This window comes from Natrix helvetica (assembly GCF_964273705.1).
Source record: "Natrix helvetica genome assembly, chromosome: 1".
Taxonomy (NCBI): Eukaryota; Metazoa; Chordata; class Lepidosauria; order Squamata; family Natricidae; genus Natrix; species Natrix helvetica.
This window is the reverse complement of record NC_138548.1, coordinates 185,496,972-185,523,272: the sequence shown is the minus strand read 5'-3', so window position 1 is coordinate 185,523,272 and position 26,301 is coordinate 185,496,972. Positions and strand designations below refer to the sequence as shown.

At 36.1% G+C, this 26,301-nt stretch overlaps 1 protein-coding gene across 15 annotated transcripts in view; it reads right to left on the bottom strand.

Moving 5' to 3' along the window:
* The window catches only part of MAP2 (microtubule associated protein 2), a 245,981-nt gene that overhangs the window by 19,873 nt on the left and 199,807 nt on the right, over positions 1-26,301 (bottom strand). For 8 of the 15 annotated variants that reach the window (XM_081937827.1, XM_081937816.1, XM_081937829.1 and 5 more), the window contains 7 exons: positions 16,118-19,936; positions 15,711-15,917; positions 14,745-14,879; positions 8,823-8,884; positions 5,705-5,881; positions 3,943-4,093; positions 1,538-1,881 (listed from right to left, as the gene is read on the bottom strand). In XM_081937827.1, the coding sequence (XP_081793953.1) occupies positions 1,538-1,881; positions 3,943-4,093; positions 5,705-5,881; positions 8,823-8,884; positions 14,745-14,879; positions 15,711-15,917; positions 16,118-19,936 (4,895 nt within the window). Of the gene's footprint in view, positions 1-1,537; positions 1,882-3,942; positions 4,094-5,704; positions 5,882-8,822; positions 8,885-14,744; positions 14,880-15,710; positions 15,918-16,117; positions 19,937-24,812; positions 25,053-26,301 lie in introns of all 15 variants that reach the window. The other 7 variants (XM_081937822.1, XM_081937830.1, XM_081937817.1 and 4 more) reach the window with 4 other exon arrangements.

Sequence of the window (26,301 nt, the reverse complement as noted above, 5' to 3'; positions counted from 1 at the left end):
GCTATATGTCAGCTTGAAGACATGAAGGGAAAGATTAGTTGACTTTCTGTTCTATTAAACTTGCAAAAATACAAATATACTGATTTTAATTCTTGAACAATAAAGACACCTTCAAAGAATTTAGACTTGATTTAAATATATATTACACTGGATTGTGAAATATAACGCCTGAAAGGGAAAGGGTAAAAGCAACAGAGAAACATGTTAAGGATCCAATACATAACTGGACAGAGAAAGAAGAGTAACCAGGACAAGCTTAGTTCTGCCATATAGAAAAATCCAATTACATGAAGGTTGGCTACAGTTTGCGATGTAGTTCCCAGAGAAATTTACCACATGTTAAAATATAGATCAATGCCACATACTCCCCACTACTAATAGAGAACTTTCATTTCTCACCTCAATGCTCAGGAACAGATCTGAGATAAGAGAGCAAATGATGTTTGTATATGTAAATCAGTAAAATCAAATAGTTAGAATGTGGAGAATCAGAAAGTGAGAAAACTCTGAAAATGTTAAAAGTCTGACCCAAGAGCTTTTGAGGTATGATGCTGATCTCAAGGCATCACATCAGTGTTTAATGCTCTTTAACCAACTGTGTTTTCTATTCCCAGCAGAACTTGAGGAAGGTAACCTGATCAGGAAGAAGGCAATATATATATGCAACTCTCAAACTGAGCCAGTTGGGGTATTGGGAGGTTTGCTGCAGCTATTCTTCTACAGATAGCAGAACTCTCCTGGTAGTAGATACTTCCTTTGGTTTCTTAATCCTTCAGTGCAGTAGTCAGATATTTTTGCATGAAAGCATCCCAAACAGGCAGATAGAAGATATTAACTTAGCAATATGAAGCTGCATGACATTTTTCTGAGAGGCTGAATAAAAAGGCATCATAATTATGCAATTATTTTTGATGAACAAGGCCCACTTGATCGTTCAATATAAATAATGGTGAGATCTTAGTGTATACACATTCTGCCATTTTTACCACTTATGAAATGTCCAGATATTTCAGCTTCAGTCTGGTAGCCCTCATTTAAAAACAATTCCACAAAATAAAACAAATTAAAATTTCACAAGAAATAAAGCACAATTTGCATCTTAGGCAACTTATACCAGTGTATTTCACAAAGCTATCCCTTTATCAGCATATAGTCAGATGATAAAACAAAAATATTTAAGTGGTTAACTTCAGCCTCTAAAAGTTTATCAGTGAAGTTTAAAGGAAGTTTCCATTCTGCAGATTTTATTTCTACTTTATCAGACGTAATTGCCTTTCCCCCCACAATTGCTAGCCCTAACCCTTATAAAGGATACTAATACCTTATACAGTATATTCAAATTTACTGCTAGGGAAAATGCTAAACAAATCGAACAAGAAGCGTGAGTAATTAGGTGCTAATTACTACCAGAATAAAAGTATATGTGTACAGTAATTAATGAAGAATGCCTTTGGTAGCTATAAGTCAATACTGCCTATTCTCCTCAACTCTCTCTACCCTAATCCTGTTTTTAAATGTACTTAAATGGAAGCCTTACCTGCCCCCCTTTAGGCTGATACTTGATGTTGTCTGTTGACCCAACTTTGGACCTGACATTCTTGAGATCTGGTAGAGGTTGATTAATCAGACGAAGTTGCTTAGGGGTTGCTGGAGATTTCGGAGGTGTGCGTATGATAGCAACTTTTTTCTCAGTGGGTACCAGAATTGCAGATGTGGGAGTACCCGGTGTATGTGGGGTTCTGGAATAACTAGGGGTCCCAGGTGTTCCTGGGGTCCGAGAGGAATAACTAGGTGGGGTTCCAGGAGTGATGGCAGTTGATCCTGGAGTAGTTGGAGTTGATGTACCACTTTTTCCTGTTCGGCTTCGAATAGGTTCTGATCCTGTATTGATAACAGAAAAATCAATAATATTGGATATTTGCAATTTGTTCTATGATATTCATACCGTTTCCTAGAGAGAACTGGTTTCTAATTGTTCATCAAAGAATCTGATCACAAAAATATTCAGCCTTTGCTAAAACTTTCTGAAGATCAAGGTGATGCATAAAACTGAACAATATTTCACTAAATGACAAGATTATCATGAAGTACAAACCAGCTGGGATTTAAAGCAAGTTAAAAATCAATAATATTGGATATTTGCAATTATATCTTTCATATCTTAATGATCCCCAAGAGAAATAAATGAAAAAGAGAGTTAGAGTTAAGGCTTAATGCAGATTTTGATCCCCAATAATATCTTTATGTGCTCCCTACTTCTAGCTTCATGTCTCCCTATGACTACCAATACGTGGCTGTCATTTGATAATAGGAAAAAGATACACTCATGATTAGTGGATAACTGGATTTTTGCAGCCCAGATTCAACAGCCCTGCCTGTACCTTTAAATTAAGATTATGCTTAAAGTTTAGAATCTCTTCATAAATTGGGAATTTTTCCTCCTAAATCAAAAACACGATATACAGTATTTTTCAGAGTATAAGATGCACTCCCCCCCTAAAAGAGAGTGAAAATTTGGGTGCATCTTATACACCAAATGTAGCCCCACCCACCCCCACTAGAGGCCAAAAAACAGGAGGCATGGAGGCAGCGATGGTCTGTAGCAATCCCTGCAGCCTGGAACAGCTGATTGGGGGTATTCCGGCAGTTCGATCCACCCGCAATCAGTTGTGCTGAATCAGGCTGTAATAAGTGCTAAAGCTGACCTGGCTGGTCAGAGTTTGCAGCAGCAATCACATTCAGAAAGCACACACAAGTAACTCATTCAGCAGGATTCAAAATAATAATATATAATAAAATACCAAAAGCAGGTTTTCCAAGATAGCAGTAAATACAAGCAAAACACAAGCAGTTTCACTTTCAGTTCTCAGCTAAGCCAGGCTCCTTCCTGTCTCCTTGTTGCTCACACAGTAAATACTGTTTCAGTCCAAATGGCCCTCATGGGCTAACTTAGTTGCTATGCCTATTCATTAGCTGACCTTGTTACCATGTGTTCCAAGTCATGAACTCTCACACACTGACAGGAAGCTAACCAGCTGAATACCATGGATGCTGGTAGGCAGAGGCAGATTTTTTCTTTTTCTCATTTTCCTCCCCCAAAACTAAGGTGCGTCTTATACTCTGGAGCATCTTATACTCCGAAAAATATGCTATTACAAAATGCAAAGCATTCTTTTCCATATATTTTAAAAATCTGCTATCTAATATTTCAAGGAACTGATATAAACTATAAAAATAGAAATTTAGGATATGTCCAAGGAGTACCTTTTTTCTGCTAAACTTTTCTCTTTTCCTAAAAACAGATTTTTCTTAGCTGTTTAAAAAGTATCCAATTACACAGAACCCATATCTTATAATATACCTAGAACTTTTTATCTGATCTTATCTGGTACTATATAACACATGCCTCTTACAATAGAAACACAACCCAGCAGAAATTGGTTACTGTCTAATTTAGATATCAGCTCTGATCTAAAACCTATTTCTTCAACATGGCAGTATGGCCACCAATGCATCCAGAAAAATTTCTTTTGAAACCAGACAGACTCTATGTTTCATCCCGTCTCATCTCATCTCATCAGATTCTTTTAGTTTAAAAAAATTAAATGGGAGATTAGCATATAGTTAAAAAGTGCCAGTTTAGTGCATTTGTTTAATTTCTAGAAACATTTCTAGGTCCTGCATAGACTCTAGGTGTCTAAACAAAAAGAAAAGATTGCATCTTATAAGGTTACAGGGAATAGTGCTCTAGAACTGTACTAGTTTGCCTTCTGATAAATGGGGATTTTTGAGACTGTCTGGGCTCATTGAAACATAATTGTTGTAAGATTATTCATAAGATGCTTTCAAAATTTCAAAAATGTCCACTAAATCAAAACAGATTAGAGAACCCTGAGCTTGCACCTCCAATTTTAACTCTGAATTATAGGGCAAGAGTCATACTTGTAGTTCGTCGCATGGATGAGATGGTGCTGTTCAGGGAGAAAGAATTTTCATCTCGTTCTCTGTCTGCTGAGATACCTCTTCGGGCGGGTAAAATGGAAGAAGGTCTTGGTAAAGAGGAGCGCTTTTCAGGACTCTTGGTTATTCCATCCTGATGCGGAAAAAAAAGGAAGCATTTTGGTTTTAAACATGTATTGGTATATTCAGTTCCAGCCTAACTTTGTTTGCATTCAAGCAATTAAAGGGAAAGCAACACTACAGTAGTATAGTATAATAGTACAGAAGCTGTTGAGGAAAAAGGGTAGACTCCAAGGTTGAGGTCAGAAAGTTGACTTAATTTGGCTATGATTGCATCAGTATAGCCTTATTTTATTTGCATTAAGGTCAAAAAAGAAAGTTTGTGACTCTGCTGTGAACATACATCCATAGATCCATAACAGATGTACATTCTGAAGCTAAATAGAACAATCACTCACTCAGTACCTTGTAACGGGCAGAGTGACTTCTCGACATAAAAAAATTACTTGGAAAAACCAGAGTTCTTAGGCAAGGGTTCTTCTACTGCAGCAAATGGCGTAAACCTACTACAAGTAGTTCTCGATTTATGATCACAATTGAGTCCAGAATGTTAGTCGTAAGTCATTGTGTTTTGTTAAGGAAGACGCACATGTGGCTGCCTTGCTCAGCAACCACAACCCCAGCTCTTCCCATTGTGGTCAATAAACAACCACCCAAGTCATTAAATGATCTGCCAGCATGTGGAAATCTGCTGCAGGTCAGAAGGCTTTGGCTGGCTAGGCTCAGTGTCATCATGCAGGCCTCCTGCCTCTTCCCGCATTCCCAGAAGCATTAACCAGCTAGGCTCAGTGGCGTGCATGCCTCTGCTTCCCCCCCACACACACACTCCTGAGTCTTCTGGTAACCATCAGGTTTCTGCATCCCAATGGGCCTAGGCAGCTGAGGTCTCCCTGCCCATGCCCATGCTGAGGGAGAGTGCCGTTGCAGTGTTCCCAAGGGTGGGAAAGCTGCCAAGCACCTGAATTTTGATCACATGACCATGGGGTGCTACAATGGTTGTAAGTTCAGGTAGGGATTGTATGTCCCTTCACTCAGCACTGTAATAATTTTGAATGGTTTGCCAAATGAATGTTCATAAAACGACAACTTCCAGTATGTGCATCTTATGAAATTTGTAGACATTGAATAGAATCAAATAATACATTAAGCTTTTTGAACAAATTCATTTTTATCATCTGTAAATTAAGTTTTAGCACTAGCCATTATCAAGGCAACAAATCCCAGATTCTGGCATCCTATGAAATCACAGCTCAGCTCTATCTCAGTTACGTGCCTTCCTCCCAAGGTTCTACCCCTGGCACTTCTTTGGATTCTGAAATTTGCTTTGCCTGCCAGAATCTGTAAATCAGCCCTTACATTTCTTCCTGTTTACCTTCTCTCATGCTGTTTTTCAAAAACAGTTATGGGAATAGTATCATCACCACTGAATTTCCTCATCACTTGTGATCTGTGATGAGGAATGATTAAATTAATTCTCTTTTATAGACTTAATAGGCTAACCAGGAGAAGTGACCCATTGGAACTGTTGATATCATGAATCAATTTGATTATATTTCTAACTTATATACTGCATTTATTTTTCATTTGGGAAAAAGGATATCAAGGTGAGATATCCATATTCGGTAGGGAAGGAAAAAAATTAAAGATGTGGGAATTTATTCTTGTTCTACCTCAACTGCCTTACCTGAGCTGTTTTTGAATAGTCCCTTGGGCCCGCTGAAGAGGGCCACGCAATATAATTGTCTTTACTGCGCAAAACAACTTTTTTAGTGGTGATTAGGGAACAAGCAGAGTTGGGTCTTGGAGGAAGCAATGACTTTGCTCTAACCTTTGAGGCAGGAATCTTTGACAAAGAAGAAGTCTAATTACAGGAAAACAAAAAGAAGAATGTAATGGGAAGATGAACAATGAGACAAACAAAAATGTATGGAATATGGAAAACAGATTTCAAATCAGAACCTTAAAAATAATTATTGTATTGTATTATTGTTCTTACATTAAAGTAGGCATACCTTAAAATAAAGGGATTTCATTGTTCAAATCATAAGAAGAAGAAGAATATAATGGCTATTTTTCAAAAGTTGGCCTGTTTTTTTCCGAAGCTTATTTACATTGTCATTGGCCATGTTAATATTCTATTTTTCTGCTTTTAGTGTTATCATCTTTCCAGGTTTTAAGACTGGAATTTCAGTTATAGTATTGACCAAAGAGTATTAATATCCAAGTTAGGATTCCTTCGATTACCAGGCACCCCTGATATAAGGTTTGAGAAATTGTTTATGAATCTAATGTTTAATCCTGTACATATTTTTTCTCAGAAAAATTCTATGAAGATCATTGAACCCAAGTCTCCCAGCCACAGACCAAGAATTGTAACCATCAGGGACAGCTTCATTCTAGAGAAAGAGCTATTTATTTATTTAAATTTATATGGCTGCCCATCTCACACAACTTGATTCTGCATAGTGTATAATTATTAAAATAAAACAATAAATAAAAAAAATAACAATTATTAAAACAGGCATCATTAAAGGGATAACCTCCTTTACAGGAAAGAGTAGATTAAGTACAATGCTATTTAATCTACTCTCTTTCATTTTAAGATACGTATGCTCAGAGCAGAAAAGGTAATCAGGGGGCTAGCTTGCTACTTGAAATTATCACTTCAAGTAGTGATAGGAATTGAACAGAAGTGTAAGATATTTTTTATTTACATATGCAAATTACTATTCTTTCACTATCGAATTCTGGAAAGCTGTGGCCTCTGGATAAAAAGGAAAAAGATATTTTCAATGGGTGAGTAAAGGTATTAAATACAAACAGGCAAATATACAAGTGCATGTTAGATAAAAGGGAACAGGACAGCCATATGTTTATTCATATCTCTGCACATCCCATGCAAATGAGTGTGGTATATATTTTTATAACATCTGGGGTATGGGAGAAGCCATCTCTCTTTTTCTACCTTTCTTTATAGTTTTCTTCTCAATCTGGCTCATTCTGAAGCAGCACTAGACAAATGGTAATTATGCCCAGTCCCCAAAGTTATGGCCATTGCAATGCCCTTGCGGCCATGGGATCAAAATTCGGGCAGCCAACTCACATACCTGCAGGGGTGCTTCAGTTCCCTTCACCTCCCCCTCCCCATCATCTGTGTCCCTTTGACTGCCTTGAGCTCCACTGGCTCTACCACTCCTTGATGCTCTTTGCTATCTTCTTCCTCCCACTGATGAGGAAGTGTGCCCAGTCTGGCCCTTCATGAGTGTGCAGTATGTGCAGCCTTGTCCAAATTATGTCAGCTTTGTCCAAATCATGTGCAGCCTTCTCACGAGGCTCTGAGAGCCACTTGCAATTTGGACAAGGTCACACTCTGTTTGGAGAATAGTGCAAGTGGTCTCAGATAGAAGTTCTGGTGCTTTGGATTTGATAGGCTCCCTTTCCTTGGTTATGCTTTGTCATATCTTATGGTTTGATGTGAATTTCTGCAATAAGATGGACTTAGTCGCTTCATCCAGTTGTATGATTCCAGCTGCTAAATTCATAAACAGGTACATTTAAATCACAGGAGATTTTTCTTCCCTATAGACTAAAACAGAATTTCATCTTTGGCCATATCCTTTTTCATCCTGCATTTCCTGTTAGAACCATTCTGGTTTAAGAAAGACATTCTACTCCTCCCATCTTTCTCTTTGCAGGAAAGGGGAGAAAGAGCAAAAAGAAAAGATGGCACTTCATAGAGCTTTCCAGTTAAGTCACCAGTCAACTGAATTTGTGGTCTTGAATAAAAGATAAACATGGAAAGCAAAGTACTATGAATGGTACCTACCACATCTGGTAAAGCGCAGTAAAACGTATTTGTGCACTAACATAAATGACTCCTTCTTTTATTATGGTTAACAATGGGTGATAAAGCTATTGTTCTGTTCTGCTGCTGGTGTTTCATTGTGCTGATTTCCTATTTTATGCTAATGAAAGCAGCTTTTCTTTGCATCTTGATGCTGTGACAGCACTAATTTTATTATATTTTCATCTAGATTTTGCTTAATGCCTTGAGAGTCCATGCAGTCAGACTTTCAGTTGCCTTGTAACTCAGGGGCCCTGACCAGAGTGTGCTGGTGTCAATTTGCTTATCTAGCTGATTAGCATTCACTCCCAGCTTTAGTGATTGGCTGAACTTTGGATCCCCCCCTTACTCCCCCCCCCCAGGCAGAGCAGCAGCCACTGGCTTATAGGATATTTTTTAGGGGTTTTTTAAAACTATATTTTAGATACTTTACTTAGTTGCACAGTTCTTTTTAACCTCCTCCATATTTATCTATTAACAATTTAACTATTTAATTATTTAATTATTCATGTGATGTATTTTTTGTATGGACTGTACACCGCCCCGAGTCCCTTTTGGGAGAGGGGGCGGTCTATAAGCGCAAATAAAAGTAAAAGTAAAAGTAAAGTAAAGGCTTTTAAACACACAGAAAGCAGATGAGATATAGATTCTAATATTTCCTCTTACAAGAATGAATCAGACTGATAGATTGAAAGTGGTGTCATGAAGTTCTCAGAATTGCATCTGATTGACTAGAACATAAAATAGAAAGCTTAATATCTTTCTATCAGTATGTAATTTTAAACAGTACAGCAACATTTTAAGAATCTATGGTTAATTTCAAAGTGAAATGAGTAAAAAAGCAACTATTTGATTAAAACTGCAAAACAAATGGATTTTAAAGTTATTTATGGTAATAAAACTACCAAATATTCAAAATACCCAGACATGTAAAACATATAAAGGCAAATGCACCCACCGAAAGTTTTTCCTTTGCTTGCTTAAACACCCCAGGCATCTGGTTTATTTCACCACCAGCAGCTATTAGAAAATAAAGAGAAAAGAGTTAACATTTTAAAATCATAACTTCAAATTAACCTTTAACATTTTCAGTTTAAATTGCCATACAGTAATTATGATGAACTAATTACTGGCCCAACTTTTGCTAATTAAAAAATAAATTGCAACTGGAAAATTAAAGAATAACACTTCTCAATGTTCTCTAAAATGTTACCATTAGAGTATTGCAAAGAAAATTACGAGGTTTGACTGATGTGGTATTAATAGCATTATATTCAGACAATTAGCAATAATCTGAAAACATGGACCATCACTTTTTTAAACATATCAGCACCAGTAATATTTGGTCATGACTTAAAACCACTTCCTATATGTATCTTGTAGGAATAATATTACAAATTAGGGCAAGACTGAATATAAAAATAAAAGAAGAGAACACCGAAATGATGGCTTTTATTTCCACTTTGTTATCTGTTGTTTAAATGGTTTGCACATAAACCAATTTACAAACATAAAGAAAACCGTAGCTAAAGAAATAGTGAATAAATAGCAGCCCAACTGTTATATTCCATTCTTTTGGTTAGCAGCACGGGATGTGGAATTTGTACATGTAGGAAAATCCCTGCATGTATGTTCAGCCTACTCCTCTGTAGTTGAAAAGGACAATGTGGGCATGAGTCAACATGCAAGACGTGAGTGTAACATCCCTCACTGAACAGTTTCCAAACTTCCTACTCTGAGCTGGGGGAGAGGGCATGGAAAATGCTTCTATAATTTCTGATTCCATGTATGTTTCCCATGGTGTCCAGGCGCGTCAAACATAATAGTCCTGAGATCTTCATCATCATCATCAAAGGGAAGGTTGAGAAGATTCAAGAAGATACAGAGGAGCAGCTTGCATGCATCCTCTCCTCACCCCTTTAATCATCTTATGTGCAGTCTGAATACCTGTGCCTAGCGTGACATATCCTATTGTATTAATCATCACCAGTTCATCGCTTGCAGTCAAATTCAAAGAACACAACTGCAGCAGATAGCATGGTTTGCAACATACGTTTCTTAGAGATCTGATGGAGTTCCTTACACATGGAATTATTTCCAAGGTCCAGGATGGCCAAACATTCCATGGTTTGCAAGGAAGTATCTATTATCAGCTTGACTACATTATTATCAACTTAAACCCTTAAGTAACATTTAAAAAGTATTGGTAAATATATAAAAATAAAATAAAATAGTGTAGTTGTCAGAATTTGCAGGATATATTCATTACAAGCTGCTTGCATAATATTTTCGGTTTTCCTACTGGTCCCAGGTACCCACCTACACACCCTTCCATGTAATAGATACACCTGATTGAATCATATATCAGTGATCCAAAGCTATTAAACAATGGGAAAATGCCTTTACTGATGACTTACCTGAAAGCATAATAATTCTTCCATCTGAACAATAAACCTGGATCATGACTTCACCCTGTCCCTTGGAGTTCGATTAACAGTTTAATCATGCAAGAAACATGTTTAATTCTGGGACACACACCATGAAATTTAAGATGAGGAAGACAAACCTAATACATGTTTGTCCCAGTTCAAAGCCTAAGCTGCTACTTCTGGTTGTCCTATGATATGGATGTTGTGATGTCACAAAGGAAACACAGCCTTACTTTTTCAACCAACCAAAAGCTGCAGTACAAATTTAGATAAGGTTCAGATGATAGCATTTATATTACTGTATTACAATGATTTATTAAAGTCAATGTGGTTTCTTCAAAGTATGCCCTTTTTTGTGTGTATAAAAAAAGATAAAAAGAAGGAAGTACTGCATGTGTATTTGCATGAAGTAGTCTTATTCAAAATGTAAGTTTTACCATTACACTTCATATATATATTCATATGTCTAGTTTACTCTGCTAGAAAGATGATTCATTGATTCAATGGGAAAGATTTCCAGCTTATAATGCCTGAAATTGCAGCTACATAAATAAAACCTCCTTAGGAAGCTTTTGAATATGTAATTAATAGAACTGGCAAATATGGGACACATTTCATATAAAACTGAAAATATTTTGAAGGGTTTTGGATTTGCAAATCAGTTCACTCTTCAAAGTAAATTTGAAGATACTACAATTTGAAACTTGGCTATTGGAAAATAAATACCATATCAAGCCTTGCTTTAATAGTACACTCAAGTTTGACCTAATTCACAAATGTCAATCTTCTATGAAAGAAAAAAAAAGCTATTGATCAGTAGCAGATTCTTCTACTTTCCCTGAACCTCCATCCCTGGTCTCCTTACAGTTTTCCCACCTTATGGGAAATCCTTTGTAAGCATAAGCTAGAGATCTCCTATTGTGTTGGAACTATGGCTAACTCAACTTTAGTCAGAAGATGCCAGGATCTGAACCATTTTCCTGAGTTCAGTTACAGTATTATAAGAAGCCAAAAATTTTAAAGAAAGATATAAAAGATATACAAGAAAATAATATTATCATTTTCCTCTACTTGCTTATTTAAAAGTAAATTTGTTCTATCCCTCTAGCTTTTTGAAAAAGTGCACAGACATTGAGATGATAAACACTGAAGTAACTTTAAATAGATTTGCTATCTGGCCAATATTCTTGAAACTGTAATTCAAAAAAAATTGCCTGCTTCTCCCAGGAAGTAAAACAAACAAACAAACAAACAAACAAAAGCCCTTAATTTTTGGCAACCTTTACATTGAAGGCAAATGTACGTAGAAAGATAATTAGATACCTCAGTTTTGTTTCAATGTAAATTCTGAGTTTAATTGGGAATATTAGTGTAGAGGATATGGTTTAACTTTTGTCAAAAACTGCCTCAAAATAAGGTAAGTAGCTAATGAGAACCACAAACAATTCTCCATGGGGCATAAAGAATCAAGAAATAAATGTTCTTCTGCAGCTGATAGTGCTGCTCAGTAGACAATTGGTGTCATGAAAATGATAGAGAATGGGTTTGTGTCATATTCAACCATATCCATCATTTGCTTATCATCATTCTTATTTATTGAGTTTTGCTTGCAATAAAAAATATCATTTAATTGAAATTAAGTAATTAATTACTCTATTTATGATTTTCCATTCTGAGAAGTAAATTATCTATTCTGATCAATAAATGACACAACAGAAGGAATTTTAGAACTAAGTCTTCTATTAGTCTCTTGCAATTCTTTGGGAACTGAGGCTTTCATAATGCAAAAAACAAGATTGGCTTAAGTCATATAGAAACAAGAGTGGTCATGCAACACTGGTATGCTCTCAGGAGCTTTTCACTTTAGTGAGTAAGCAAAAGTCAATCTCTAATTATATTAAAATGTTTTGATTCAGAAACTATTATCTGATCTTTATATAATGTACAACTAATCCTTGACTAACAAGGATTTACAGGTGTTTAATAACCATTCAATGTTACAACAGCCGGGAAAAGGGTATTTTATAGCTTGTAAAACCATATGAAATAAAAGTTCCCCACAATCACGTGTTTACTATTTGCAAAATTCCATGCCAGTTTCCCCAGAAAGTGAATTTGGGAAGCAGGCAGGGAAGGTTGCAAGCAGAGGGGGCAGAGAAAAGCTGAAACTTTCATCTGTGCTGCAGGAATGGTGCTGAAATTCTGAACATCATGACATCCTGAACATTTCATCTCTGTTCCTGCAGTCTCCCAAAGGAATTCTGTGTATAGGATGTGGAGCTAAAGTGATCTCCTTCAGTGAGCTGCAAAAACTTTTGGGAGCAAAAGGGCTGCCTGCCAAGAGGACTTCTACTTCACACTGACCTGGGAAATTGCTAAATGACTGCAACTGGGAGTCTTTGAATGAAGCAGTCATATGGGCTTGTTGCTAATTACCACTTTGCTCAACAACCAAGATTCCAGTCCCAAATGTGGATGAAATTGGAAATGCTGTTGCAGAATGACTTCTGCCACAAATGTGTGAAGAACAGGCATTTCTGTTGCCACTGCTATGCTACATTTTGCCCAATGCTGTCTTCATAGGAAATTTAACTGGTATTTATTCCTACTTTTGGATATAGAAACCTATGGGCCTTACAACAAAGTAGAAAAAAAGGCACATTCATTGCCTACTACCATCTTCTTTAAAGACAACAAGACAATGTAAATGACTTTTAAAGAAAAAAGAGTCTTCTTATGTTTTTACATAGGGAGCCAGGATGCTTCTCATAGAGCAGCATTCCCCAACCTTTCCAGGTTGATGGGCTGGCATGGGAGTGGGGGAAGGTTCTCTGCGAGGAGCAGGCAGGCATGCAGGCATGTGCACAGCTTAATTTGTGTGAGGGATGGGCTGTGAGTGCCAGCTGTGAGTGGGGCTGCGAGTGCACCGGCCTACCACTCACATGGCCCAGTTGCAAATAGGCAAATGGGGACTCCTATCATAGAGAACTTCTTGGAAGTTTGAAGAAAGAAGGCAGATGCAATTAAAAAAATAGGTTTGCCTGTTTAATCTATCATGATTTCAGGTTTATTTTATCAATAGTTTTAAGAAAATATACAACCCAAATAAAACCCCAAGAGTCAAGACCTACAGTTATTGGAATCCAGACATTGTCATTTAGGTATCTGAATTATATATAATGTACTACCAACCTCTTCAATCAAGAGAAATATGCATTAGTCACAAAAGGTTCTGCAATGCAATAGATGATAATATATGGTTGAGTTGTACAGAAGATCCAGTAAGGACAAATTTGTAAAGTAATTTTATAAAATACAGCTTTTTGTCAATAAAGATAACGAGGAACCTCTCTGGCTTTAAATTATTACTTAGCATTAGATTGGAGATGCATGAATATGTTAACAAGTTTCTTTTCATCTATAAATTATGGATTGGCACTTCAGTTTTATAACCTTATATTCACAGAAACACTAGAGGAGAAATATTATGGAATTGTCAGGAAAAATATTTTTCTGGAATTAGTAACATTATCTCATGTGCACTGTAATTCTGTATATTAAATAAAGATATCAAGGATAGTATTTAGTTATTTCTCCTTTGATTGCAATAAAAAGCATACATGACCAAATATGTAATTCTAAGATGCATATTTCAATCAATTTTTGCATGGTAACCCAAGTACAATTATTGACAAGTGTGCAAATCTGTTCTGAAAAGGATTTGCACAAATCTTGCTCCTTGTGAATTATTTATATTAATCTCTTCAACGCCAAAAGCTTCTATCTCCTAAATAACTACAGATGTATAATCAGCTGTAAATAGTCCCTCATTTTCTTTTCCTGTATTTTCTACATTTTTCACTGTAAACAAATATTCATATTCAGGAAAGTTTTCTGTTCAAAAATAGCTATTTGTTTCAGATTCTGTTTTTTAATACATATCAATTTTAGTAAACAAATCAGCCATCAATTTAAAAGAGTTATGGTACACAATATAAATACAAAGTGGAATAATGTTGCAATTATTATTATGCATGAGAAGAAAAACAGTAAAAGAATAAAGGAAAAAAATGTAAAACATGGTTCAAAGCCATTTGCACTTTCCCACCAGAACAGAGCAAAAATGAAAAACAGAACAAAGCAAAATAGAGAGATTTATACAACACTATTATCAACAATAAACAGCTACAGAACTTGGGAAGTCCAAGCATGGTAAGCATTCATGATCATGGCCTCCGAATAATAATAAATGAAAAGAGTATGATACAAAAAAAAGCAGTATCATTCATGAGAGCTGAAAAACTCTTAGAGAGGAAAAAAATTGAAATCAAAATTAGAGCAGCCAATAGAGCAATGAGACTACAAATAATAATAATAATAATAATAATAATGAGAATAGTAATGTCTATGTTTGCCAGCCACATTGCATAAATTCAAGACAGCACAGTCACCTGTCTGCTTCCGCTTAACACAGGAGTGATGAGTTGGTCTAGTATGTTTGATAGCAGGTTTTAAAATGATTTTCCTGGAGGGAGAGTGAGCCTGAACTTCAGCTTTTTTAGAAAGTTCAGCTTTCTTATACACAGCTATAGACAAGAAAACAAGAGCATACAATCAGAAATAAAAAAAATTGTAAGTAGAAATATATTTCAACAAATCAACATATTGGCTGCTGGTGCCAACTTAGCCATTTAACTCTGATTTGAGTGTACCAATGCCCACATGATCTATATTTAAGATTTTACGGCTTTCACCAATTCTTTCATTCTATCAATACACATCCCTTCCAAAATTATACCACCTTACTGAAAATGTATATATTATTTTAATAGGATGGGAAAGCAAACTCTTTCTATTCCAATCTGTACCCCTGTGTCATTCTGATCCATTCCCAGAGAACCTCAATGCTGGGCAACGTATGAAGCTATGGAAAGAAAGGAGCACCAATGTACATTAAGTATAAGGAGATCTTTGTGAGACATTCAGTTTTGAAGGCTCCCAACCTAGCTGTGGTCTGACTGATACGGATTGATTCAGAGAGTTGAACATTTACCTTGATTCAAATTAAATGAAGCCTTCTATCTACTGACAATTCTTTTTTTTTTTAGTAAAGATTAGAATTGAGTACTCACGTGGAAGCCGTGATAAGTAATGAGGTAGAAATACTGCTACGTGGATACTTAGTACCAATATTATTAGGGTAGATAATATGATGCTGACAATATTAATGAATCTTAGAAGATGAATTTCATTTTGTATGTTTATTTGCTGTTACCACCAGCATAAAAGTGAAGCGATGGAGTAGTATGGATCATATGTCATACTGTTAGCACAAATGTATGTCCTTAATGAAAAAGTATAGAGATGAGCAACCCACAGTACAGCATAAAAGGAAAAAGAGCAAGTATTATATAAACCTTTTTTCCTTCTCACTTCATCTCTGGAGACTGTGCTAGGTTCCTTTTTATCTATTTTTCTTTCAGGAGTAGAAATCCTGCCTCTCCCAGTTTTTAAAGGTTTTTCTTTTTTATGTTTATCAAGAGATGGTCTCCGCAATTCTCTCTCTGATTTCTCCTCTTTAGGAACAGTCTCTAACTGTTCTGTCATGATGCTCCTATCATCATCTGCAGGATCAGAGTAAATTATAACAAAAACAGGATTAGTTATTTGTACTTTGCTGGGATATAATCTTTTAAACAATTTGGTTGATTCATGCTAGTATTATTTTTATAACATTCATGACTGCACTGTCATTAATTATTTTTTAATTATTAATATAGTATATTGATAGCAAAATGAATGAATGAAAAAGCATAAGGCACACCTTGTGTATCCACCCATATGCTGTCGGTGTCCAGGACGGAGTCATCAATTGTTGTTTCATCTTTATAATCGTCATATATTTCTGTCTTGTAATCAGTTACTGGGATTTCTTCCTGTTCAGCTGAGCCAGGAGGTTCCAAAGACTTTTCTTTTGAGTCTGCTTCAACATGAGCAATAACCTCTGCCTCCATATCCAACTCTTCAGTACAGAGACCTTCTCCGCCTGTTTCAGCCTGTGCAGTTTCAGCAAAGCGAACACTGTGGGAATTGGCTTCTCCTTCATCAATGGTTGTCTGTACAATTGTAATGAAATCATCCTCAACTGTAACAACAGATTCTATTACTCCTTTGAGCTCAGGTATCTCCACAGGGATAGCTTTACATACTTCTTCACTGGGTCTCTTCAAGTCCTCTTCTTTACTCGTTTGCTTACTGGTTTCCTCTTCTTTATCTTTTTCCTCTTCTTGTCCTTCTGCTTGCTTGATCTCTTCCTCTTCTTCTTCTTCTTTAGTCTTTTCTTCATATTCATCTTTCTCAATCTCTACTTCAGGTTGTTTCATGTGCTTAACGTCTTCTTGCTGTTCTACATTTTTAATCTCTTTTTCATGTTCTTCCCTGTATTTGATTTCCTCTTTTGTTTGTTTTACTTCTTCCTCTTGTTCTTCCATTTGCTTAATCTCTTCCTTTTGTTCTTCTTCCACTTTTTCTTTTTCTTTCTCATATTTTAAATCATGTGGTAACTTCTCAACATTCTCAGTGTCAGTTATCTCCACATTATCTGCCTGTTCTACTTTATGTTCTATTATGCTCTCCATTTGAGTTTCTGTTGTTTCTTCTTGAATAACTTTCGATATACTTTTTTCTGCATGTTCTTCCTCTGGTAAAGATGGGCTTTCTCGTTGTATTTTGCCCTCATGTGGCTTTGAAATTTCTCCAGACAATCCCTCTTGCACTTGGCCATTATCACCGCTTGATTCATATGATTCTTCTTTATCTACTGCTTCTTGGTGCACCAGATCAGGCTTAGGGCCTTTTTCCTTAATTTCAATTTCAGACAGTTTAGCTGCATCTTTCATATTATTAGATTCCAATGTTGCACATAGATCAGGTTCTTGATGTAATGTAAAGAGGATCTTCTCTGGATCTTCTTTATTCTGCTCTGAAACTAATTCAGTGATATGACCTCCTAATTTACTCTGATACTCCTGTTCCACTTGCCGAGCAGCAGAATCCATATCATGTTTTATAGCATCATAGTCTGGTTTGCAGGACAATTCTGCCTTATCTATATTTGCAGCAACATGAATAGCATTTTCCTCTTCCTTAATTAATGAAGAATTTTTTTCTGGCTCAACTAGAGTTTTATCATTAACATCTACTAGCTCTGAACCAATCTTTATTTCATGTTCAGTATCTTCAGGAAAAGATACTTCTTTAGCATCAGCTTGTTCCTCACTTTTTTCTAACACAGTATCTAATTTATCAATAGCTTTTCTCTCTTGTTCAAAGTCCTGCCCCCAAACTGTGGAGTCCTCAGAGACCTCTTTTTCTTCACAGGATCTCTCAGCTGCTGCCAACTTCACTTCTATCATTGACAGATCTGTAACTACACCTCTCCTCATTTTCTCCTCATAAGAGCAGCTTTCTCCTGCCAAATTCTCACTGTCCTGAACTGGAGATGGTAATGGTACTGTGTATTTGGTGAAAACACAGTAGCCTAAATCTTCTATTTGACTGTCAGCTTTTAGAGTCATGTGATCTTCATCAGTCATAAGCTGCTGAACTGCAGGGCTGTCCCCAACAACCACCTCTGAAGGAACAGATTTCCGTTGTGCCACCTCTGTATCTGCACTCACAGATGCTACTCTTGACCTTGTGCCAGCTAAATCTAACATTTCAGGTAAGTCAGGAGCCATTACAGTTCCGTTTTTGTAATAATCTTTAGCTAGCAAAGGTGATTCATATAAAGGCTCCACCTGAATCTCTCCTGATTCTTTAAATTTGGACTCTTCTATCCGCTCTTCCTCTTCTGCTTCTGCTGCTTCTTCTTCTGCTTCTTCTTCATCATCATCTTCCCTACTTTCTGTTGGGAAGGAGGGAGCTTTTTCTATTAGTGGGGTGGTGGCAGGCAAGTAATCATCGCCTTCATCTCCACTAGCCGTATCTAAAATATCTGAACCTAAAGGTGAAAGATCATGAGCATGTCCAAAGTTAAATCCCAGTGCTATAGAATCTAAGCAGGACATTGGGAGATTAATTGACATACTCCTCTGTTCTATAGCAGATCTTCCACCAAGCCCTAAACTTCTGCTGAGAGTTAAGTCATCTTTATTTTTACTGTGGAGTTCTCTCTTATCTCCGTACACATTTGGGTCAATAGTATACATTCTTTCTGGAGGAGAGCTAGGTTCCTTAGCATCATCTTCTGGGAAACTCTGGGCAAGGGTACTATATCCAATTTGATGAGCAGGTGGACTGGGCTGTTGGTGTGCTTCTGGCTGATAGTCATCAGTCTCCTTTTCAGATACAAGAGAATTTTTATGGTAAATATCATAAATCTGGTCTTTTGAATCACTCAGTTCATAGTAATCGTTGCCTTGCTGTACTTTATCACTCTTGATAGCTTCATCTTTAAGAGTTGAAGTTTCAAAATATGTAGACATACCTGATTTATCTTCTTCTATCCTCATTTGGTGGGAATCTGAATCTGTAACAGGAAACACTTTACCTTTCCCTTCTTTTTCAGAATGTTTGTCTTCCTGAGGCTCTTTATGTGCTTCAGATGGGGATTTCTCTATGGTTTCATGTAATGCAGCGGTATCTAAATGCTCTTCATATTTTTCAGGAAAAAAATCTTTACTGAATCGGTCTGCCATGACCTCAGCACCATGTGTTTTCTCATCTTTTTTAACATTCCATGCCGTTGATTCCCCAGTTATCCTCAAATCTTCTGCTTTTTGTGCATCATATGCTTCTTTAGGATCAATGTCTTTTCCCATAACTTCTTTACCCAGAACGGTTGGTTTTTGGTCACACACAGCAAAAGACTGATCATCCAATTCTCTGAGCCTCTGTCTAGTGGACATGGAGTACTTCTCTTCATCACTTTCATCCTCAGTCATATCTTTCTCTTCTTCCCAAAGGGGAACCTGACTTGGAGTTTGTTCTACAATGGCTTGTGAGGCACTGGTACCCACCACTGCAAAATTTTCTTCCTGTATTTTTATGTGCCCTTTGTTCATTGTTTGATCTTTTGAAAGGTCTTTGGTAATCTCTGAAATAGCAGACTTTTGTGTTGTTTTGCTACTCTCTTCTGGTTCAGACGTATGTCGAACACCTGGTAAGGTTTCAGATAAAAAGGCACTTGTTACTGTGCCTATGTCCGCTATAGATTCTGAGAGCAAAGAAGAACCAGGAGAGGTAAAGTCATTTTTTGTAATAGTACTCTGATCATCTTTAGATTCCAAGGGAGATGCTTCCGTTGCAGATTTCTGGGTCTCTGTGGCCTTTTCATCTAGTGTACTTTTCTTATGCAACTCTGTTAACAAATCTCTTTGCTCATGAGGTGTGGAAGTCTTCTCTTCTTTCTCTTGCAGAGTGGCATCCAAGGTTTCTCCCAAACGAGATGGGAATGTCATCTCTTCTCCTGTGAGCTGTGATTCTCTCATTTCTATAGTCTCTGTTTTTGCTGGCTGTGGAACTAAGGCATCTTGGGCGGGGTGCTCACTGGGTTTCCTTCCTTTCTCTTCTTCCTTCATGCTCAAGGGTGTAGCTGCGAAAAGGCTCGTACCTTCCTGTCCATGGATTTCCATCTTCGAGGCTGAAAGTAAATCTGTAGTTGTTGCATTGGGTTTTAGAACAGTTTACAGAAAGCATTTATAAAAGTAGTTTATAGCATAATGTGGCACGGCAAAGTCATAAAAATATGGCTACATGCAACTAGAAAAACCTATTAGAGATCTGTTTACTTTATTACTGTTTTGCTCTCTCAGTGCACTATTAATAATCTTATATTGATAAACCAAAATACAAATGTATTTTGTTACATTTGTAATAATTATTATATTAAAAATAAATACAACTTCACTGTAGAAAACTTTACCATGCAATGAAGTTGAGATAAGATTCTGGAATATAACAAATATGAATATAATTATGTGTGTATGTGTGAATGCATTTATGTGCTATATTTAAATTTCAAAGTCCTATATTCATTTAATGACATAATTCCTTTTGTCTGACTCTGGTCAAATCATGGCAAAACTGAAATGGATATACCAATCAACTTTTTGCACAAATTGGGGAATGAGGGGACTGCTTTATAAATACATTTTTAAAAAAATCTAGTATCATAAAACTATTCTTGAGAAACACAAAATTATGATAGAATGTTTATACCTACAACTGTTTCATACAAAATCACTGTACTGCAACTCTAAAACATTGCTGAAAAACCAAGACTAAATATTTAACATTCAAAAATAATGGAATTCAATTATTAATCTTTGTGTATATTACACATTAACATTTATTGAATGACTGTTGTAGGCTTTGACAGTGACTCAGAAGAAGTGTTCCATACTTTTCTCAACCCCAAGGACAATACCTCACTGCTATTCATTCAAGCATGCATATCTTTTCTTGGACTTTCATGACACCTGAAGAAAATATAAATTAATTTTAATAAATCAAGTTCTTAAAGAAGTGCATCTCTAAAAGTATTTATAGTAGCAACCACATCTTTTTGGGGGGATCAAATGGTATACTGAAAAAAGGCAAATGTGTTTTAATGAATAGGCATTGTATTTGCACTTGAGTGAGGGATAAAACAGTAATTCCAAATCATTTTTGAAGCAAATGGAACCCTAATTTATATAACAGTACTTTTTCAAAACATTTTATGAAGTTCTCCCAAATCAATTATTGGGGCTCTGTGTGTGTCTGTATGTACAATACGCACACAGACACAGACACACACATCAGGGTGTAATAACAACCCATTTATACATGCTTAAAGACCAAATCTGACCTTGGCAATGAATTCTTAATTATTTCAGTAGGAACCATTTCAGCTCAGTATGCAGAAAAAGGCATATTTATTTTGAAATAATTAAAAATGTGCACATTTCTCCAGAATTACTGGCGAAGGATCAGTGAGGCATCTGAATTGGGCTGCAAAACATACAAATGCTAGTGGTATCCTTTTCAATGAACTTCTCCATTTGAAAAGCTGGTTAGGAAGTATGAGTTGTGAAATATATAGCAGTTATTGTCCAATACATCTGAGCAGCAAGATATTGGAAATGACTTTTCTAAAAGAGAAAACTGGAGGAAAAATACAACCACAATTGGAAGGATTTCTCGTATTTCTAATGTAATCTTCTGCCCTTGATTTATTTCCCAGAGAAATTGCATTTTGCAACACTGGAATTCTTTAATTATTTTGTAACCTCCTCACACTCAGGATAAAGAACTCAAATAATAAACAGCATTCTGAAAGCAGTGGAATAAAACAGTTTAAAGCAACACAATATAATTCTTAAAATCAGTTTCACACTGGGAAATTGGCTTCCATATGCAGAGTATCCTCCTGGGTCAGAACTGAAAAAAATTGTTCTTCTAGCTGATGAACACCTGAGATAAATGGTTTGCTGGAAAGCAATGTCCAGTCCAGAATTCTGCCTCCAACAATGATTGACTAGATACCTCTGGAAGTGTGATGATGAACCATGAGCCATCTTTAAGTCTGGCAGTTTTGACTACTATATTGTAATAGTCCTTGAACAATCTATCCTCAATTAACATATTTAATTTTTAAAAATGCAGTTAGAATCAATGACTGTGAAAATGAAAACGGTGTGTGAAGAATTATACTTGCTTAATTTGTATAGTAAAACCCATTAATTTCTGTGGATTTTATAAGGTGGTGGAGGAAATAGATCAGCTCCCTGATGAATCATAATGCCTAGATTTCCAACAGTTATTTAAAAAAAAGATAGACAGCTTCTTATCCCTCTGGAAGCAGAGCTTCAAAACAAAAATATATTGCTTCTGGTTGGAAAGGAAGCTTGTGTCTACTTTTTAGCCAGTGGATGGACAGTTGTACAAAAAAACTAAGAAAAGACATACATATATTGCCTGGAAACAAAAAAAACATTTTTGCTTGCTTTGTTTTGAATCTTCCATAATGGGAAACGATTCTTGCCTTAGAAAAAAAACAATTTAGAAATATATGATTAAATAGTAATAAATGGAATGCCTGAGCAAAACATTCATAAAAAACTAATTCATAAAGTATGCTGGCACAAGTAAAGTACCCTTCCTTGAAGCAAAACATTATTTGCATCATTTGGGAAGCTGTCCTGATTGCTTCAACAGGTGCCTCTAGTTCTCTGCACCTATATGTACATCTGTTAGAGCTACGAGGGAAAAAGAGGTGTGTAGGCTTGTGAAGATAGAAACATCTAGGGACAGCCTTCAAAGCAGCCATGAGAGCTTTCAAGGAGACACAGCTGTTTCAAATGGCAGTGCTTTGCTTGCACTAATGTCTTTTCAAATATGCTCTTTCAAATATTCTGTATAGGGCATTTTGTGACCCCAAAATACATGGTAAGAAAAAAAGCATTGGATCTTTATTATTTACATTTCCCATAGACTTCAATGCTTCCAAGATGAAAAATTCAGCATCCAAAATATCCTAGGATCAATCCCTGTCTCCTGCAGATAGAACTGGGAAAGGTTCATAACTAAAAACCCAGAGAACTTGTGCCAGCTGGGCATTCTTGATGTTTGCCAATTCCTTTTTCCAAATTAAAATACAAGCATTAGACTGAGAGACAAGATGACATGTAGCAAAGTGTCAGCCTCCTATCTTAATTTTCAAAGTTCTTCTTGGTTTCTAATGATCCCAAAAGCTAGGTCTATATTTGAATTATTTCAAGTGTTTGTTAAGTTCATCTCTCTCTCCCTTCCTCCTCTCTCATTCTCATTGTGTAAATAACCACCAAAGTCTTACACAATGTTGTAAATGTATGATAAGTGACTGGATAGTCCAATTTTTGTTACCCTACTTCCTAATTTTTTTATTATTAGACCCTTCATTAAAGGTTGATTTTTCAGTGAACATTTACTACACCTCATTCCAACCATTAATTATTTCCTAGGAAAATTACAAACAATTTAGATCACATCAGTGAATGTAGCAAATTAGTTTTGGCTCAAAAACATTCTATTGAATGGACTCACAAAGATAACCTAGTCTGTTTTCAAATTTATCAAATCTGCATGGGAACCTATCATCTTTGACAATTAATTTCAAATTATCCCTTGATTTAAGGGAATAAATGAATTAACTAAATTCATTTAATGTACCTCAAAATGAATGTCATTCCTATTTTACCCCCCAGTCTTATCTAGTGACTCAGTAAAATAACTTATTTTCAATTATTTTATTGTATGTTTCATTAGATAAGTCACTTTTGACACAAATGATGTGAAGATTCATCAATTACTGGAATCTTTCATTAAAAAAAAAATATTAACAGTAAACTAAGGAGTCCAATACGTATGGAGGGGAAATGTAATCAAGGAAAAGTCATGTGGAAGAAGAGAACATTAATCCTCTCCAGTGCTGGAATCCCAAACTAAACTATCCCGATCACAACATTTTCATTACTTGAGATTAGGTTCAAGTATGTTCCCTATCACAACTAGATTGGTTTACCTGTTTGTTGATATAGTCAAAGGATGATGAATCCTTAGTTAAGTAAGAACAAGCAAAGTTAATTCTGTAACAGTTGCAGCTGTTGTGATATATGTTCAGCTGTGAGAGCCTTAACTAGACTTCCCACAAATATTCCTTGAATGAAAATTAGGTTTAACCAGTGCACAATTATTTGTTCAAGGGCTTGTGTTGTTATGTGCAGAGAAATGTGAGTATATATCTAGATCACATTTAATATGGTTTGTTAAGAATAAGCAATATAAGTCAATGAAAATTTATGAGTTTTATATTTAGTCCTTCACTATAATATCCAATGTGATTCATGTGGATTTTCTTCTCACACTGGGACTTCCACTCAGATAAACAGCTGGAAAGAAGGATAAAACAGATGCAAACTCAAAATCCTGGCAATGGCAAACAAGGGTTATGGTGGGCTGCAATGAATGGTAAAGATATGATATAAGCAGCAATAGCCTTGGGGAAATTGAGGCAGAATGTATTGAAGCATAAGCAAAAGTAGATTGCACAGCACAAACAAACTTTACAAAGTAAGCATTTTACGCCATAGTCAGGGTTAATCAGTTTGCTTCTTGAAATGAAAAACAGATGAACCTCTGTACCGAAATGAAATGAAATATATATAAAGACACAAATATCAGCAATGTGACTGGCAAACACATCTGCAACAGGAGGGACAAGGGATGGCATATCAGGTTGGCTGCACTGCAAATGGTATCATGAGTAGAAAACACTCTCTTAAAAAGTCAGGAATCTACTGCAGTGGTGGGAAACCATGTCATCATACAGCCTTTGGCTTGCCATGTGCACACTCTTCAAGCATAATAACAAGAGCATTAACCATGAGGACAAATCAATGGGAGGAAAAGCCAATGAGAGAATGGGGAGAAAACTGAAGAGCAGCTCCTATGCAGCCAAGACATGCAGGTCCCTAATGCAGGCATACCTTCCCCACCGGAGGAAGGCAGTTTTGCTTTTGAGGTTTCCTTTCCAATGAGGATTATATTTTCCTCATTGTGATCCACTTGATCTTCAGGAAGGGAATCCTGCTGGGCCTCTGAGAAACCCTCTGTTTGTTCCAAAGGCTCAGCAGGCTCACTCCTTTTCTCATACTTCTCATCAAGGGAAACCTCAGGTTTGGGGTCATCAGCCATGGGACCTTTGACTGTTTCTTCTTCTTCCTCTTCTTCTTCTTCTTTGGGGGAGCAGGAAGGAGAAGGAAAGTATGGAAAAATGAGGCAACAGCTTTAAGATTAACAGATATTATATGGTCTATACATGTTTTAAACATTTATGTATGGAAGCTTTACATTTATGTTTATCTTTTTCAAGTACTATAAAATTGGTATGCACTACTTTTTTTTAACAAAATGGCTTAATTTCTATGGCTCCCAATGCCTTAACATACTACTTTTTTACCTTAAAAAGTATGGTCTAAGTGTCCCAATAGCCAAACTACAATTTGTGGTCTAGCCCCTCTCTGTTTCTCTGCCTCTTTCTCTGATAAAGCTAGTTGTGATCTATGGTTACATCTAAATTGATTTAACTATAGAGTTACTGATGATTCTACTTTTTTTAGAATCAGACCAAAACCACTAAAATAACCTGGAACTATAGTATTCATTTTGTATTGGTAAATAGGGAAGAAACATTGCAAAACAGCCCCAAATGTTAAGAACATTTTGATACCATGTAGAGAATTAAACAAAGCATTTGTTTTCAAGTACGAAAGACAGAACTAAAATGACTTGTAGTTCCTGGTGGATATGGCTATTGAAAAAATATAGGTTCTAAAACTACATTTTAGAAATGAAAGTAGTGTAATCTTAGAACCGGCTACACACGAAATGAGTCAGAATTCAAAACATGACATCATCAGCTGTACCTATTCTCAATATTTTCCACAGAAAAAAATGATGAGGAATACTTCAAAAATCTATTATAATGTGAGATGAAGGGAGGCAAGTCAGACACCTCCGTTTCTGCCCTACAGAGATTCAAATCTTGTAAAAAAAATATAGTGGATGGGCCTCAGCAAGCCTATGGTATTCTCTCAGTCTTGTCATGGGCAATAAAGAAACGTAAGTAGGTTCTTCAGGCAAGACTTTAGATAATTAAGACCATTTAGTATTATTGACTATTTCAACCCTCTTATTTTAGATGTGCCTTCTACAATTTAAAGGCAGTAATTGGCATTAAAATATAACCATATTTGTATTATAGACAATGTCCCTTATTTTTATTTTTTCCATTTTTTTCCTATTTACATATAAAATATTGTTTGGATTAGCTCGCCTTTTTATCCATAGCCTTATTTGAATTGTATTGATATTTTCTATGTCTGTGTTACCTCTTTATTCTCATTTGTAGCTTTTAAGAAAATTGCAAAATTTATTTTAAAAAATAACAAGGAGATAAAATAAGATACGTTTTTCTGTAGAATT